The 17,783-nt window shown below is 42.7% G+C and overlaps 1 protein-coding gene across 2 annotated transcripts; it reads right to left on the bottom strand.

Moving 5' to 3' along the window:
* Window positions 1–1,344: 1,344 nt before the first annotated feature.
* Window positions 1,345–17,150, bottom strand: MED17 (mediator complex subunit 17). 2 transcript variants are annotated; one of them, XM_051631264.1, is made up of 12 exons: window positions 16,895–17,150; window positions 16,379–16,545; window positions 15,807–16,026; window positions 13,624–13,760; window positions 13,439–13,523; window positions 12,245–12,397; window positions 11,309–11,439; window positions 10,084–10,268; window positions 9,428–9,565; window positions 8,318–8,435; window positions 4,366–4,525; window positions 1,345–2,547 (listed from the first exon to the last, which is right to left on the bottom strand). In XM_051631264.1, exons 1-12 carry the CDS (start codon window positions 17,124–17,126, stop codon window positions 2,342–2,344), a joined length of 1,932 nt encoding a protein of 643 aa, XP_051487224.1. In that variant the 5' UTR covers window positions 17,127–17,150; the 3' UTR covers window positions 1,345–2,341. The 2 variants fall into 2 exon arrangements, with proteins under 2 accessions (XP_051487224.1, XP_051487232.1); XM_051631272.1 differs by lacking the exon at window positions 4,366–4,525 and having other exon boundaries at window positions 2,429–2,547.
* Window positions 17,151–17,783: the final 633 nt, after the last annotated feature.

The following is a 17,783-nucleotide window of genomic DNA, read 5'->3' as shown; positions in this document are numbered from 1 at the left end:
GCTGGAGCTGCCTGAAGTATCTTAAGTCTTGCAGCAAGCTGCTGAAGTGGGATTTTAGAAATGAATAGCTATCCTTACTCCAGTTGTAAACTCCATGCAGAACAGCAGAAAATTTAATATTTAGAGCATTCCAACTGATCAAAGGGATTAAGGCATTTTGCAATGAAACTAATTAAAGAGATATCTAAGTTAGCAAGATAGCTTTGGCAATCAATTGTAAAGGTCTTAATCATCCGCTAATCTCTTCAGTTCATGTTCAAAGATGCACTGCCAAGAATTTCAAGACAGCTCCTCTGTTAGAAGCCTAAGCAGTATGTTTTCCATTAAAATTAGAAACCCCTGTGTATTCAACACTAAGACTCTCCAGGTCCCTAATAATTATATATATGTGTGTATATATATATTTAGCTAGGCCTTAAAGTCTTGACATATGTCTTCACTGCTAACATTCAGTGTTTGTCTTTCTGCAACACAAGTCCTCTTGCATCCACTGTATCTTTCCAGAAGGGGATAAATCTGAAGACCGTAATAGCTCCACAGTGATCCTGTTACTTGGTAACAATTTTTTTTCATCCAATTAATTTGATAAAAAGGTTATCACCACATACAGACCTATCCATATAGGTCAGGAACAGTGATGTGTAAAAACACACTGAAGTTTCATATGTTCATCTTCTAATTATTAAGAGATGATTTCTTATGTTGCCAGGAGTCACAACATATAATCTCATATAATCAGATGCACAAGCAGATCCATCAGGCTGTTTGCTGAACTGTGCGCTACGGATCAAAACCCTCTGCAATCGTTCAGCATGGGACTTGGCATCACAGGTGCTGCATAAGATTCACCCACCTTTCAAGATCCAGAGACTATTTTCAACTAGTATTTTTTCATGTACATAAGCTGGCTTGGGTAACTCATAAGAACCTGAAAGGAACCTTTCTCTCTCATAGTGCAGTGCACAGAAGAACAAGAAACTGAAGTAAGATGTGCTACGCTGGCAAACACCAACGTAAGTGCAATAGCTGCTTTGGATACACACTGAGCAGCAGCTTGCCAGGGCAGTTGCTTAATACGTATTTCCTACAACTACTCTTTTATTGCTCAAGAATACAGCAAAATAACAACTGTCAGCATACAACTATGATGTTCAATTCAAACATGATCTATGTGCAAGAAGTTCTCATATATATTTATATATATACACACAATATGGACATACGTCTGAGCCAGTTCATATAGACAGGTTTCAAAAAGACCTTTAGCAATTAATCACAAAAACGAAAGCTTTGTGCAACACCTTACTAGAAGCTTAAAGAAGGCTACAATTATAACAAAAAAAGTCAAAACATTACTTTTTTATTTTCAATTAATTCAAGAAGTGATCTTCAGAAGGATATTACTGTTTCCGTGGATGATAATCAGTGACAGTGCAGGGGAAAAAAAAATAATAAAAAAAACCAGCACACGTGGAGATTCAAGGTCTACTGCGTAAGTCACCTGCTTCTACCTAGACATGAATTTACAGAAGTCACCCATAAATGGTCAGAATTCTGTAAGCAGAGTAAGACCCTTTCCTCTACAAGCTTGCAAAAAGCAGGGAAACACAAGCAAAGTAACCAACACCACATAGGCTCATCTGTAGTAATCACAGAGACCTTTGCCACAAGCTGTGACTTCCAACACTCTCAACTTAAACAAATTGCTAAGCAAATGTGTCTCAAAAAGAAATGTGTCACCCAGAAGACGCATCAACGTACAAACTCAAGAATGTCAGGCATTGAAGACTCTTTCTTGATTCTTAAGCTTTGTTTAGCCTTAATTCTGACAAGGGAGCTCTACTTCTCCTCTGTTGTCCCACTTCTCAAACCAGCCCATTACCTTCCACAAGAATAGTGGTGTAAGCCAGTGAAAGGCTTATTAATAGAATAGTTTAATTCTTGCAATTTTTATTTTTCACAAATACTCGCAAAGATCTACTAAGAACAGGTAAGGGCACGACAGGAAAGGGAATGACTGAGCACACACCTTCTGTGTAGCAAAAGCCCACTGAATTCCATTTTGTAAAAGAAAAATACATTAATTACTCAGCTATGTTACTCTAGATAGAGCAATCTGCAAAGACCCGGCTGAAAGGAACTTCTTCAAAAAGTTGTATTTTGTATGTTGTTGAAAAAAAGTTTTATTACAAACACTACAATGGACATATCTGTACAGGAAACTGATTTGGGTTTGCTTTCTTGTATTGCCCCTTGGGTTCCCTTCCCCTTTGCTGCACGGGGCAGTGACTGTTCACAGCACAGCGATGGCTCCAGCACCCAGAGAGAGGCTGAGGGGGTCTCAGCAGGGGGTGAGGGCAGCCATCAGGAGCTCCATTTTGTACACAAAGTTACGCCCCTCCATTTTATTCCACTGCACCTCCTTGAATGGCCCTCGGAGGTGATTCCACTTGTTGTCCTGCAGCACATCACCCTTGGGGAGATCCTTGCACTGGCTCCGTGGAAACTGAACCATCACTTTGCTGCCACTTTCTGGACCATTACGTACTGTGATGAACAGAGAAGTTTATGAGCATTTTTACACTATAGGAGTTCTCATATTAAATACCCTTCCTCATATACATTACTCCTGTTCAATTCCAAACATGCTGAAAGCAAACATGGGAAATTATCTTACTTTAAAAAAAAAAAGTTTTTCTCTTTGAATTTTCTCTATCTCCCACTTTTTTATGATTCTGCTGCTTAGGGCTCTATGTTCTTGATTAGAGCAAACCAGAGAAACATTTGACAAAAAACCCCACATGTGCACCATATAAATGCATTTATTTTTCCCTAATGATGCCAGGAACAGCAATTGCCCAATTCTTACCTCGGTTGTATTCCCCACCATTCTGTTGAAAAATGTGATCAAAAAGATATTGTTTCTACCAGATTTCTCTCAAATGGACAGGAATGAAGTCACTCAGGATAGTTGTGGTCGTAGTAACAGAATTCTACAAGACTGGTGGAGGAGTGGCGGTGTTCTGTTGGCTTGGATGGGCTTTTCTATTGGGAGGTGGTGTCTGTGTGTTTGTTTTTTAAATAAACAGTTAAGGAGGTAACAGCTTCTACCTCACCTACCAAGCCAGCCATCTACAAAGAGACTCACTGAACTTAATTTCTCCTTCATAAATAAGGGCTGACTATTCCCCATCACCTTCTATTTGATATGTTTGGAAGCTGCTTCTGGGACTGTTTTTTTGCCTCATCTTCCCAGTAATTGCAATGAGGCTGACCAGACTCTAGTTCCCCAGATTCTCCTTAACTACAGGATGCAACATCTGCATTCTTACAGTCCTCAGAAACCCTTCCTGATCACCATGACCTACCAAAGATAATCAGGAGAGGCCTTTCAAAACAATCAGCTCACTCAGAACTCATGCATCCCACCTAGTCTTGTCAATCTGTGTATGTCTAGCTTGTTCAAAGGTTCTCCAACTCGATCCTGCAAGTCTTCTTTGCTCCAAGATTTCCCATGGGCCTCAGGGACCTGGGATTCCTGAAGGGAATTTGGCCTTAAGGTGAAATCAGAGAAGGCATTGAGTACCCTGGCTTTCTCCATGTCCTGTGCCACCTGGTCCTCCCTATTTAACAGCAGGCCCACATTTTCCCTAGTCTTCCTTTTGCTGCTGACATACCATTTGAGTCTTGTTATCCCATACATCCCTCACCAGGTTCAACTCCAGATGGGCTTTAGGTTTCTTATCCCCATCAATGCAAGCTTGGACAGTCTATCTTCCTGGCAGGTAAACTGATCCTGCTTATCATCTCTTTATGTCATGCGTTTAGTCATGAGCTCCCTGTTGAGCCACACAGGTCTTCTGTCACATTTGAATAACTTCCTCCACATAGGAATCAGCATTCAAGAGCCTGAAAGAAGTGAGCCTTGAAAAAAATAATGAACCAGTTTTCTTGGACCCCTCTTCTCTCCATCCCATAGGATGGTATCTCACAGAATTATTCCAAGATCCCCAAAGAGACCAAACTCTTTTCTTGTTAAGTCCAGAGCTGTGATCCTGTTGGCTGCCTTGTTTTCTTCTCTCAGGATTTTGATTGTTTCTGTCATCTATTTTTTCTATGCTAATTCTAAGAAATATTTTCAAGTCTGTGCAAGTTAAATTAGGTTTATATTAAGTGGCTTCTGGGCAAAGTATTTATTCTATTTAGGTGTCAGTTCCATACAGCAAAATATTTGAGAACAAATCTCTCTTTGTTGACATTGTTCTACAAAAGTTTAGAGACTATCTCAGAAACAGACATACAAAGCCTGTAGAATTTGTTTAAGAATTTTAAGATTTTCCATACATTTCCAACAGAAACCACTACCTGAAATGGCATAGTCCCCATTGGGTGATGCTACAGTTATTGCTGATGCGTTGCCAATACTCTCCACCGGCCCCAGACCAACGTGATTACTGAAACTCAGCACGTGCCATCCCATAACTTTTGCAAGCTGCTGCACTGCGTGGACTTGGTGCTGTGACATCTGAGAGATAACAAAAGGTTAGTCTGCTGTTTGATATTTGCACACCACAGAAAGAACTGCATACTGGTTTTACCAAGATTTCTTTCTTCTGCTGTTCAGTACTTGTTTGTTAATGTGACTTTGCCTTGTAAATTCTCTAGTTCCAGAGGAAATTTTTTTAACATACATGCTATATAAGTGCCATTACAGGATTGTGTTATTTGAATTTGGACTAGTTTCTTCACAGACAGAGACCACTGTTAGATTATTTTAACTGCAGTTAGATTATTTTTCATCAGTCTATGGGCTTATGCATTTTATTTAAATATTGCTTTTAGTTTTAAAAAGCCCTTATTTAGGTCTCAAGAGCTAATACAAGAGATACAAACAAGATTTTAAAATAATCCTTTTTTTTTTTCTTTTAATGGAAATAAGACCTCTGCTGTAAAATATATAATATATATGAATGTATTATCGTGGCAAACTCTGAAAAAAAAAAAAAAGCTGAGGTTCTCAGATGCACAATTACCTCCCTTAATGCATCAAGTGTACCCATTGAGCTTTAACATCTTAAAAGTTTAAATGCTCATGTTTTGCTGTATCAAGGCTTAACACTTGTAACAAGGAAGAATCTAGCACTGCTGGGAACAAGTCTGAAAACACTTGACCAGGAAGATACCTTCAGCAGAATCTGTTTTTTGTTGTGGAGTTTCATATAACTGCAACAAGCCAACCACTGTTATTAAAGCCCTGTACTTTGACTATTTATGATGCATAGCAGGGAGACTGTCATTCTGAATAAAACCAGCAGCTTGCTCTAGGCAATTAAGAAAACACAGTTCATTCAAGTATCACCTGATTTAGTAATGGCTGATGCAAAGTGACCATTAACAAGGCACTGCTGAAATGACAGTAATTGTGAGCTCATTAAGATCTCTGCTCTAGATAGGACTTGGTTACAGCTGGAATACATTAAATACCCTATTGTTTGCTGTGACTCTCACTGACTTGTTCTAAGTAAGAAAAGATCTTAGTGCTCCCATAATAAGTAGCATAAAGAAATGTATTTTAAACTGGAGGGGAAAATTATTATTACTATTGACCCTAGTAAAAACTGGTATTATATTTTAATAACACTTGCTAAAGTCACTATACAAGCATACTGAAAAATTCAGTCATGCACCTTCCCACTTTTCCGTCCCGCCTGGATGCCTTCCTGTGTGATGTACTCTAGGTGACCCTGCTCTGGCGGGGGGGTTGGACTAGATGATCTTTCAAGGTCCCTTCCAACCCCTATGATTCTATGATTTATTTGAAGTTTTCTAACATTTTCTACATAGATAAAGGTAAGATCACAGAATCATGGAATTGTCAGAGTTGGAAGGAACCTCTAGAGACCATCTAGTCCAACTCCCCCATTAAATCAGGATCACCAAGAGCACATTACTCAGGACTGCATCCAGGTGGGTCTTGAATTTCATCTCCAGAGAAGGGGACTCCACAACCTCCCTGGGCAGCCTGTCCCAGTGCTCTGTCACCCTCACTGTAAAGAAGTTTTTCCTCATATTTAAATGGAACTTCCCATGTTCCAGCTTGTGCCCGTTGCCCCTCATCCTGTCACTGGGAACTACTAAAAAGGGTCTGGCTCCATCCTCCTTGCACCCACCTTTTAGATAGTTGTAGCCATTAATAAGGTCTCCCCTCAGCCTTCTCTTCTCCAGGCTAGAGTCCCAGCTCTCCCATTTCCTCACAAGGGAGATGCTCCAATCCCCCAGTCATCTTTGCTGCCCTCCACTGGACTCTCTCCAGTAGTTCCCTGTCTCTCTTGAACTGGGGAGCCCAGAACTGGACACAGTATTCCAGTGCTGGAAGCTCATGGCATAGACAGGTACACTCTCTGCTGGGTTAAAAACTGGCTGGCTGGCTGAGCCCAAAGAGTTGTAGTGAATGGGGTTGGATCCACTGGGTCACCAGTGGTGTCCCCCAGGGCTCAGTTATGGTTCCAGTCTTGTTCAATATCTTTATTAATGATCTAGATGAGGCAAGTGAGTGCTTTGTACTCAAGTTTGCAGATGACACTAAGCTGGGAGGAAGTGTCAATTTGCTTGAGGGTAGGAAGGCTCTGCAGAGGGACCTGGACAGGCTGGATCAATGGGCTGAGGCCAGTTGCATGAGGTGTAACAAGGCCAAGCGTCAGGTCCTGCACTTTGGTCATAACAACCCCATGCAAAGCTACAGGCCTGGGGATGAGTGGTTGGAAAGCTCCATGGTGGAGAAGGACCTGGGGGTGCTGGCTGACAGCCAACTTAACATGAGCCAGCAGTGTGCCCAGGTGGCCAAGAAGGCCAACAGCATCCTAGCCTATATCAGGAAGAGTGTGGCCAGCAGGAGTAGGGAGGTGATCCTGCCCCTCTACTCAGCCTTGGTGAGGCCACAGCTCGAGTGCTGTGTGCAGTTCTGGGTCCCTCACTACAAGAAGGATGTCGAGTTGCTGGAGCACGTCCAGAGCAGAGCTACCAAGCTGGTGAAAGGTCTGGAGAATAAGTCCTATGAGGAGAAGCTGAGTGAACTGGGATTGTTTAGTTTGAAGAAGAGGAGGCTGAGGGGAGATGTCACTGCTCTTTACAACTACCTGAAAGGAGGTTGTAGGGAGGTGGGAGTTGGCCTCCTCTCTCAAGTGAATAATGACAGGACAAGAGAAAATGGCCTGAAGCTGCACCAGGGGAGGTTTAGACTGGATATTAGAAAGAATTTCTTTACTGAAAGAGTGGTTGGACAGTGGAACAGGCTGCCCAGGGAGGTGGTGGAGTCACCATTCCTGGAAGTGTTTAAAAGAAATACAGATATGGTGCTTAGGGACGATTTAAAGCACTGAATGGGTAGATTAGGTTATGGTTGGTGGATTTAGGTTGGACTTGATGATCTTCAAGGTGTTTTCCAACCAGGATGGTTCTGTGATTCTAAGATGTGGCACCCCCAGGGCAGAGTAGATGGGGAGAACCTCAACCTCCTGGCCAAACCTCCTTATGCTCCCCAGGATTCCATTTGCTCTCTTGGCAGCAAGGGCACACTGCTGGCTCATGGAAAATTCACTATCTACCAGGACTCCCAGATCCTTCTCCTCAGAACTGCTTTCCAGCAGGTCCACACTAGCCTATACTGGTGCACGGGGTTCTTCCTCCCCAGGTGCAGGACCCTACACTTGCCCTTGTTGAACCTCATTAGATTTCTCTCTGCCCAGCTCTCCAGCTTGTCCAGGTCACACTGCATGGCAGCACAGCCCTCTGGAGTGTCAGCCACCCCTCCCAGTTTGGTATCATCAGTGAACTTGGTGAGGATACACTGTCCCCATATCTAGGTCATGGATGAATACTGAACAAGACTGGACCAAGTACTGACCCCTGGGGACACCACTGGTTACAGGCCTCCAACTCGACCCTGCTCCATTAATGGCAACCCTCTGAGTTCTGTCACACAACCAGCTTTCAATCCACCTCACTGTCCACTCATCTAGCCCACACTCCCTCAGTTTCCCAATAAGGATGTTGTGGGAGACAGTATCAAAAGGTAGGTGAGATCTGCTGCTCTCCCCTCATCCAGCCAACCAGTTATGTCATCATAGAAGGCTGGCAGATTGGTCAAGCATGATTTACCCTTAGTAAATCCATGCTGACCACTCCCAATAACTTCCTGTTCTTCAACGTGTTTAGAGATGACATCCAGAATGAGTCGTTCCATCACCTTCCTAGGGAGAGAGGTGAGATTCTGTTTCCCAAACACTACAAGAAAGGGAAGAATAATGTACATGTCTACCTGAGATAAAAGGAAATCCTGCAGTTCTTGCTCTTGATGAGACAACGTGATAACTCTTCCATCTCTATGCACAACTCTGATCTGTTCAACTCCGATGTTCAGCTGTAGTTGAATGGATCTTTGAAAACAAGATACATATTTATTCAAAATGTATTACAATGCTGAAGAAAACAGTAAACTATGCACCCGGGTTCCATCCCATTCATTGATAAAACTCTTAGGATGAGGATGGTGCAAAGCCTAAAGAATACAACAGCAACTCCAAACATTTCAGTTTTGTCACTCACCAAAACAGCTCCCACTATACTGCAAGGGACCTACTCTGTGGCACTTTCCCACACCTGGTCCACTGCTTGTTCAGGTCAAGGAACCCCCTGAGGTGCCTCACAGCTCCCTCCCTGCCCTTGTGTCCAAGTTTCCTTCCAGAGGAGCAGAGGAAAATTATGTGTACTGAGGGCTTGTTATGTCCTACAGCCAAGACTTGGGGAGTATGTGTCCTCTGGAGCTGAGACTGTAAACTGCACCAATGACCACAGTCTGCTCCACACTGTGGACACAGCCAGAGAGGACTGCTCAAAATAGAAAAAAAACCCTGTTACATCCACAATCAAAGCATTAGTTAATTCACTGCTGGTCAGCATGCAGACATTCATTTATGGAACATGACATCTCCTTTCAATGACAATGGGCATAACTAGGAGCATGAATTACAGAAGTTCCACATTTCAGTGCTTAAACAGCCAAGCTAAGACTGACTAGCTCTCTATGACCAGACTAGGAGTTTAGAATCCAGCACATACAAAGATAGTTGAATATACTGTATCTCTGTCCAGAGTAAATCCCCTCTTAAAAGGCCACTTTCACCTTCAATTCCCTCTGAAGGAAACTACTAGTTAACTACTACTCTAAGTTTCTTCATTCAAGTATAAAGTGAATAAAGAATTTTCTTAGGGTGGCTGTTCCTCCTACAACTCAGAAAAAGACACACAAATAACAGGGTCCTACTTGTCTGTCTCAGGAGAATCTAAACCTGTAAAACACAACTTTAACCCTTTCTGCAGTTGTTGCATGCTTCTACAGCTAGACAGATAAATGTTTTTTCCTACTTACTTGCATATCTGCTCGTATCCTTGAGAAGTTATTAGAACTTTAACACTGGATTCATAAACATCATTTATATTGGACCAGTGGGCCTGAATCTGAGGATCCTCAATACGACTAGCCAGACTGTCAATGGTTCGAGCAGTTCTAGAATGTAAACACATATTCCACACACAATATTCTAGACAGTTGGTGCTGTTATCTTGTTTAAAGGTAATTAGCAGGTTATTAGTTTGGTTTTGTGTTTTTTTGTTGGACACCAAAGAAAAAATAAAAGGCAAATTTAACCAAAACATGTGGATTGAAGTTCTATTCTGGTGCTGATGAAGCACATTGGTTTACTCTGTACATGTCACATGAATTCTGCAGCAGTACTGAAGTGGTATTACTCAGCATCAGCTACTGCACAGCAAAGAATACTAAAGAAGATTTATGCAGTTTAAGTAGGGACAATTAGCCTGCATCATACGTGTCACAGAGATCTCAAATCTTTTTTTACTAGCTGAGTGCTGTTTGCTCATATTTCATTATATGTTACTGGTTCTTAGTACTTAAAGACTATTTTAATGAAGGAAGAAGTAGCTACTTTTAAGAACACTGAAGAGATCAGTTGTATTCCACGGGAAGGTACATTTTAACTCTAACAAGAACAGCTTGTGACCTACCTGCGTCTCAAAAAGATATGTTTTGCCTGCTTTATTATCTTTTCCAGAAGTCCTTCATTCGACTGTAAAGAACTGATATCATTTTTATCAAAAGCCTGAGGTCCTGCAAGTCTCATTCTTTTATGGCCAAAAGGTGCACTAGCTGGATGTGGCATCACTGTTGAGCTCAAGGTTTGCTTATGACACTGCAACAAACAACAGATGTTATAAAAGGACGCAACCGACTAATTTATCTGCAAGAAACAGAATGTACACTATTACAATATGCTGCTTTACATCAGGTTTTTTAAATATAAATACTTTCCAAAAGGGCATCTTTTTTATTTTACAAACTTGACAGCCCTTTAAAGTCAGTTTTACACTCATACTTCACCTCCCCTGTTTATGCAGGTCTTTCAAACCTGATGGAAACTGATTTTTAAAGAAAGATGCTAGCTAACAAAAATTTGTTAGTATGGCAGCAGCTCCTGCTAATAACTGTGCCTTGTATACATCTCTGGAGAAAAACAGAATGGTCAAACAAAAACAAACAACACATTTTGGAGATAAATATTGAGTTACAAGACTTAGCAACCTGTCTGAAGCCAAGAAAGGAAATTCACAACAGAGCTGGGCATGAAGCCAAAGCTTCATGTGTTTAAAACACTGTACTATTCCACATGACTGCATGACTTGCAAAGCCATGCTCCAAGTGGATGGACACTCTCTGGGATATGGTTTCACAGCTGCTTAGACATGTAAAATTGTGCTCCTTTCCTGAACAGATGCAACCTCAACCTCCTTCCCCATTTTTTTCTTCTAGATTACACGGGAATCTAAAACACTGAAGCAGAGAATTGAACTCAAAATAAGCAAAGTTATTACAAGAACTAATTGTTCTTTCTTTGTGGGAGTAGGGTCTGAACAGATGCTCAGTTAAAGTACTTGACAAGCACTAATTAGATACAAAGAAAAAGGAAGACTTATGTACTGTACTGAAAAACCTTGCACAGCTTTTCCAAAGTGAGCAGCCAGGCCTGAGGTTAAGAACTACCAGCATTCTTTACTTAGTAAAGAACTCCCTACTCACCCATCCATACCAAAACTGAGCGGCTGGTTGCCTTACACACATGGATAGAAAGTGACTGGCCTCTAGTGGCACACTCTCGTTACAACAGTGCCACATAGCGTGTCGCTGTCTGAACAAAAGCCCCAAGTCTTCAGTACTTGGCCATAAATGCATTACCTCTCTGATAAGCTGATGCAAATTATGTTCCAGAACATAGAGATGATCCTCTGGATTCTGTTTTTCAGAAGCGGACTTTTGTGATTTTTTGTCATTGGAAGAGTGGCACAGAGAAATGGACAGCTGCAAACCTGTACAAGGCAGGTAACAAAAAAAATCATAAGGATACTGACAATTTTCAAGCAGGCTACTGAGAACTGCTTTTTCATGTTTTATAGTCAGTAGATTCATCAGCAGTATTCACTGTATCCAAGAAAACACAATGCTGGAGAGCACAGCACCACAGGCAAGTAAGACCTGCTGCTCACTGAAGTGTTGACAGTCCAACTAATAAATCACCAGGTGCATTCCACATCAACTTCTGTGACTCAATCCCACAGAAAACGAAAATTTCCCAGGACCCCATTCCTTCCCAAGGAATGATTTACCATCATACACATTTTAAGCAATCCAGAAACACCCTGTTCACACAATATAATCAGTTGTGTACTCCTTTTACCAAGAGGGTTCATCAGCCAACTCTGAGCCATCTTCATGCTGTTTTAAGTATCCTCACCAAAGAGTATTAGCCTCCATTCTTCCAAAGAACCACCACCTCAAGTAGTAGCTCACCTGCATGCAATCCAGGAGCAATGACTCATGCACAGCTCCAAACTGCAATACACACATGGCATTACAGCTGCCAGCTCTAAGTGCTACTGACAAAAAACATCATCATGAAGAAAAAGAATCCAAAATCCACACAACAAAATATTAGTAAATTAGAAACTAAAGTGCTTTAGTTGAATTTTTCTATAATTAGCAACCAAGATTCAAATTCTAGGAAACTCAGTTTTTCAAAACCTTTGAAAACCAAGATTACTTTCATTTTTTTTTACTCAGTTTCAGTCCATGTTTAAGTAACTGTAGGTTAAGAAGTCTCAAAAAGTTTCCTACCTGGGAAAGGCTGGGAGATTATCTGATTTTTCACAACAATGTGAGGAATTTGTGATTTGATTTGAACAGCTTCTCGTGACAGCTGGGCAAAAATTTCTTTACACAGAAGAACATTCTGTGCAGTCTCTAACTTTGTCTGCCAATGTGGGGAGCCTGAAAAACAGAAATCAACATTTGCAGAAGGAAAGAGTAAAGAGAAGCTACAAAGGTAGCTTTGGATACCAGGTAGTGTGTAGTAGCTGTGAGTAACTGCTAAGGTACAGTAGTCAGTGTCTGCTACTAAAATCAAGTATTTTCAGAATTTTATTTCAGTTAAGCAAGCACTTTAAGGTAACACTACTGCATCTTACTTTGCTTTTATACACATTTATATTGTGAACTGCACCTCCTTTCTGGAACTGCCTATTACATTCCCAGGCCTTTTGTCAATTGTGCTTATGACTCTCTGCTTCTTAAGTTGCAATTTACTTCCAATGATACTTCTAGCTTTATTGAATTCATCCCACAACCAGCCACCAAGTAATGTTAAATTAATGTACATGAATTCACAGCATTTATAGGCCCAAAGTTCTGATCAAGTACACAAGCTCTATACTGTGCCCTGAATTTCATATGAAGCATCTACTTAACACAACATCCTGTTTATATTTAAGACAGCACAAGCTTCTGTGTTTCAGATCACTGTGAAAGAAAATCCTGTCAGTTCTTTTTAAACCCAAAGAGTTAAGGATGACTTTTTATTTCCAAGGATGTACTCCTTCCCATCCTGTCACACATCAAACAAATCTAGCTCCCACTTGCCAGGCAGCTGTTGGTACTAAAGCTCAGGCTGCCAGCAAGCTTTCATATTCTGAGAAAACGTATGAGCCACAGAAACAGATCAGGCATTTTGGACAAAGTTAAGAGTGAACAGACTTTTAGTCCAGCTGAGCCACAGTACCTTGGTTTGCTTCCACAATACCTAAAATAAAATCCTAGTAATTTTATTTCAGAAATTGAGTAAATGCATGAAAAACGGATGGAGGATGCTTTGAAAGCATTATCTTCCCAAAGCTCAAGCAGCACCTGCATAGGAAATTTCCATTTAACTGAGAATATTCTTGTTCACTCTCAAGCTAGAATCTACAAATAAACACCAGACTCAAACCCATTTCTTGAGAATGTGCTCAGAAAACAGCAAACAGTTTGCTATACCTGGTTTTGATTTTGGCATGGGTCTTTTAAAAAGATTGACTGTCCCAAGGTCACCAATGTCTGGAGCTTGTTTTTGAATAGAAACCTAGGCAAAAGAGAACATTATATGATGATTGTTCTTTGTTGCAAGCATAGAAATAACAAAACAAAATCTATGCTTTATTAATAAAATTTCTCTGACAAACCTTTATATAGGCTGATCCTTCTAAATCACTTGGAATTTGAACATCCAAAGGACAGTAATCCTCAGGTATCTTTTTATCCAAGTCAATGTCAGTGTTCTTTATCACCTCAAATGTGCCATGATGAAGAAAAAGGGAACCTAAGAAAGGAATTACAAAGACATACATACTTTACAGTATCTTCAGCAAATAATGAAGCTCATATCTCCATTTTGGAATATGTATTTCTAAATCTCCAAACCTCCACAGTTGCACTTGACTCAAATTTCTTAATTAATTCATTAAAAATACCCAGGTAAATTAGAAAGCTCATTTAATCACATCAGCATCTCAGTCCTCCTGTGTGTGATGTGTAGTATTTTACAGTAAGTTAGCAAATAGTATTTAGTAGTTATGGGACACAACCAACAGTGTTTTAAAATGGGGAAGAAGAAAAAAGGTTTTTGGTTAAAACAAGACAAAAAATTAACTGCCAAAAATTTGCAAGCAAGTAGATGAAACATCCCTACTGATTTAAAGGAATGCTGATGATGTTCAGCTCACAGTCTTAAAACTATGACAGGATTCAGTCTGTAACAACCAGCCACAGAGCCAGTCAGGTGGGGCTTATAAAGGCAGATGTCCACATCTGTCCTAGTTGCATCCCTTTCAATTCAGCACTGTTCATCTAGATAACATAAATCTACATCTTAAGTTTGGTGAGATTCCGTATTCACTCCTTCACTCTGTAATTGGCTCTAGAACTCTGGGCTGGTGACTTTCTCTCACTGTAATCCATGAAATAATGCATATTCTCAGTATCATTTCTCACAGGAGTAGGAATAATAGGTATAATAAATCCATCTACCGAGAAAAATCGACTCAGAGAAAAATGCAAGATGCTCCTCATTTTATGAAAAACGTTTCACAGACCTGAGGTAAATAAAAGCCAAAGATTTACAAGGTCTGTCTCCCAAATGATCAACTGCAAAGTCAATGCAGAATTGTTTGTGTAAAGGAATCTTTACTATAATCCTACACACTCAACTTTAAAAATAATTTTCTAGGTTGAGCATGGCAGGATATTCTCCCTAATAATAAAACAAGTTTCCACCTTTTATAATATTTTCGTAACTATAATCAGATTTTATTATCTGATATTATTTGTTCTTAAAAACATTGCATCTGCTATCCACAGAATCACAGAATCTTAGGGGTTTGGAAGGGACCTCAAAAGATCATCTAGTCCAATCCCCCTGCCAGAGCAGGGTCACCCAGAGCACATCACACAGGAAGGCGTCCAGGCGGGTTTTGAATGTCTTCAGAGAAGGAGACTCCACAGCCTCTCTGGGCAGCCTGTCCCACGGCTCTGTCACTCTCACAGTAAAGAAGTTTCTTCTGATGTTTACGTGGAACCTCCTATGTTCCAGTTTGCACCCATTGCCCCTTGTCCTATCACTGGACATCACTGAAATAAGCCTGGCTCCATCCTCCTGACACTCGCCCTTAACATATTTGTAAACATTGATGAGGTCACCCCTCAGTCTCCTCTTCTCCAAGCTAAAGACACCCAGCTCCCTCAGCCTTTCCTCATCAGGGAGATGCTCCACTCCCTTCATCATCTTTGTGGCTCTGCCCTGGACTCTTTCAAGCACTTCCCTGTCCTTCTTGAACTGAGGGGCCCAGAACTGGACACAATACTCCAGATGCGGCCTCACCAAGGCAGAATAGAGGCGGAGGAGAACCTCTCTTGACCTACTAACCAAACTCTTTCTAATATACCCCAGGATGCCATTGGCCTTCTTGGCTACAAGGGCACACTGCTGGCTCATGGTCATCCTCCTGTCCACCAGGACCCCCAGGTCCCTTTCTCCTACACTGCTCTCCAGCAGGTCGGCCCCCAACCTGTACTGCTACATGGGGCTGTTCTTCCCCAGATGCAAGACTCTACACCTGCCCTTGTTGAATTTCATCAAGTTTCTCCCTGCCCAACTCTCCAGCCTGTCCACGTCTCACTGAATGGCAGCACAGCCCTCTGGTGTGTTGGACACTCCTCTCAGTTTAGTGTCATCAGCAAACTTGCTGAGGGCACACTCTGTTCCCTCATCCAGGTCGTTGATGAAAATATTGAATTTTCAGTTACAAAAAAAAACCCTGTTAAATATAAATGCCTGTTACTGAGAAAAACAAAAGATCCTTCTGTTTACCTGCACTTCTGTAGCTCAGATCACCAAGAATTTTGTCTCCCACTTTTCTCAGCTTCCAGTGTTGTCTCAGTCTCAACAGTTCAGAGTTGAAGTCCCTTTGCCGCTTATTTTCCTGGTTTTCTGCAACGGATTTGGATAATCTTTCTGCACCTTTCAACAGGATTTGAGCTGCTCCAGCTAATGACTTCTTTTTGGAAATCAGCTGCAGGAACTGAGGATTCTAGTAACAATAGAGAAAAACTTATTGCACTTTAATTCTCTAAAATTGTTATTAGTGGAACTGAGAGTGAATGATTATTTGGTTTTGCTGAATGTTCCACAAGTTGTTTAGAGTAGCTTTCATGATGCTGTCACACAGCCACGAGCAGCAATTTAACTTACAGCTTCAGCAGAAGCCTTTGAAATCAGCCTCACCTCTCATTCTCAGCCTTCCCTGGACCCATAAAGCACTGCACCAGCACATCACAAGGAATACTGTGCTAAATCTTGCATGTATCATACATGAAAAACTCCAGTGAAACACAATGTTCAGTATCAAGCCAAAAGAATGACACACCTAGGTACCCATGTACCTGTTTTGGAGGGAGAGGATCCTGCACAACTGGATCTAGAGTCATGAACTTCTTATCCTTGACAATACTAAGAACATCATACAAAACACACATCTCAGTCAAGGCGCTTCTTAAGTTGTTCCTCACTGAATCCCAGGGCCAGAGGGACGGCTGAAACTTTACCAACCCTAACAAGAAAACAGAAGTAGAGAAAACAAAAGCTTGTGAAAAGATGCAGTGTAACGCTCATTCTTGAAGCACAGAGAGATCATAATGGCCTGAAATACAAGATAACCACACGATACTGGGATCATTCCTTCTCCATTCTACCCGTGTCACTTGTTGGAACTCGGTGGGGAATGTCTCGACCTGATCTAAGGCCACCGTGACAACCCAGGAGGACAGGCAGCCAAGCCGAGGCGGGGGGCTGCGGGCCGGGCACCCCAGCGCTCGGAGGCCTCGCTCCGCTGCAGGCCGGCAAGAGAGCTCTGGCTCTGGATCCGTCTGACAGGGAGCCGCGGGCCCGCCGCCCCTCACCTTCCTCATCCTCTGCCTCGCCCGGCTCGGCCCAGGCGCGGCCCGCCGAACCGGGCTCGTCCTCCTCCGAGCCGGAGCCCTGGCTGAAGTCGATGCGCTGCGCCAGGCGCGCCAGGTTCTGGGACATGGAGAGCGGCTGCAGGTAGGTCTCGCTGCCATCCAGCCCCACCTCCTGCACCTGCTTCTCGCACGCCGACTCGATGCTGATGCGCACCGCCGGCACGCCCGCCATCTTGGCGCGACCTCCGCCCGCCGCCGGGCGTGCCTGCGTGCGTGCGCGCGCCCCGCGCCGCTACGGGTGCCGGGAGGGGCGGGGCCGGCGCGGGGGCTGCGTCTGTGGCGGGGCCGAGGCGCGCGGGGCCGGGTGTCTTCCCCTCAGCCTTCCCCTTCAGCCTTCCCTTCAGCCTTCCCTTCAGCCTTCCCCTTCAGCCTTCCCCTTCAGGCTTCCCCTTCAGCGGGCACAGCCAGCGGGGCTGGCTCTCTGAGGTGGCCACGCCGCTCTGAGCTGCAGCGAGTTCACAGAATCACAGAATCTTAGGGGTTGGAAGGGACCTCAAAAGATGATCTAGTCCAACCCCCCTGCCAGAGCAGGGTCACCCAGAGCACATCACACAGGAACATGTCCAGGCGGGGTTTGAATGTCTCCAGAGAAGGAGACTCCACAGCCTCTCTGGGCAGCCTGTTCCAGTGCTCTGTCACCCTCACAGTAAATAAGTTTTCCTGATATTTACATGGAACCTCCTATGCTCCAGTTTGCACCCACTGCCCCTTCTCCTGCCACTGGACATCCCTGATTTGCTTTCACAGTGTTGTTTTTGACCCAAAGCTGAGGTAATTGCCCATTCCAAACATCATTTCCCTGTCACCAGCTACGACCACACAGGATGCC

Source organism: Apus apus, chromosome 1, assembly GCF_020740795.1.
Source record: "Apus apus isolate bApuApu2 chromosome 1, bApuApu2.pri.cur, whole genome shotgun sequence".
NCBI lineage: Eukaryota > Metazoa > Chordata > Aves > Apodiformes > Apodidae > Apus > Apus apus.
The sequence above is the reverse complement of the archived record's forward strand: the minus strand, read 5'-3'. Positions and strand labels throughout refer to the sequence as shown.

What these genes read in the sequence shown, in the direction of transcription:
- MED17 (XM_051631264.1), bottom strand. Translation starts at nt 17,126, where the DNA reads ATGGCGGGCGTGCCGGCGGTGCGCATCAGCATCGAGTCGGCGTGCGAG. An exon ending in CGAGGCAGAGGATGAGGAAG is followed by an intron (nt 16,546 to 16,894) that starts GTGAGGGGCGGC and finishes TTTTCTTGTTAG; the next exon opens with GGTTGGTAAAGTTTCAGCCG. An exon ending in TCTGAGCTACAGAAGTGCAG is followed by an intron (nt 13,761 to 15,806) that starts GTAAACAGAAGG and finishes TTCCTTTCTTAG; the next exon opens with GTTCCCTTTTTCTTCATCAT.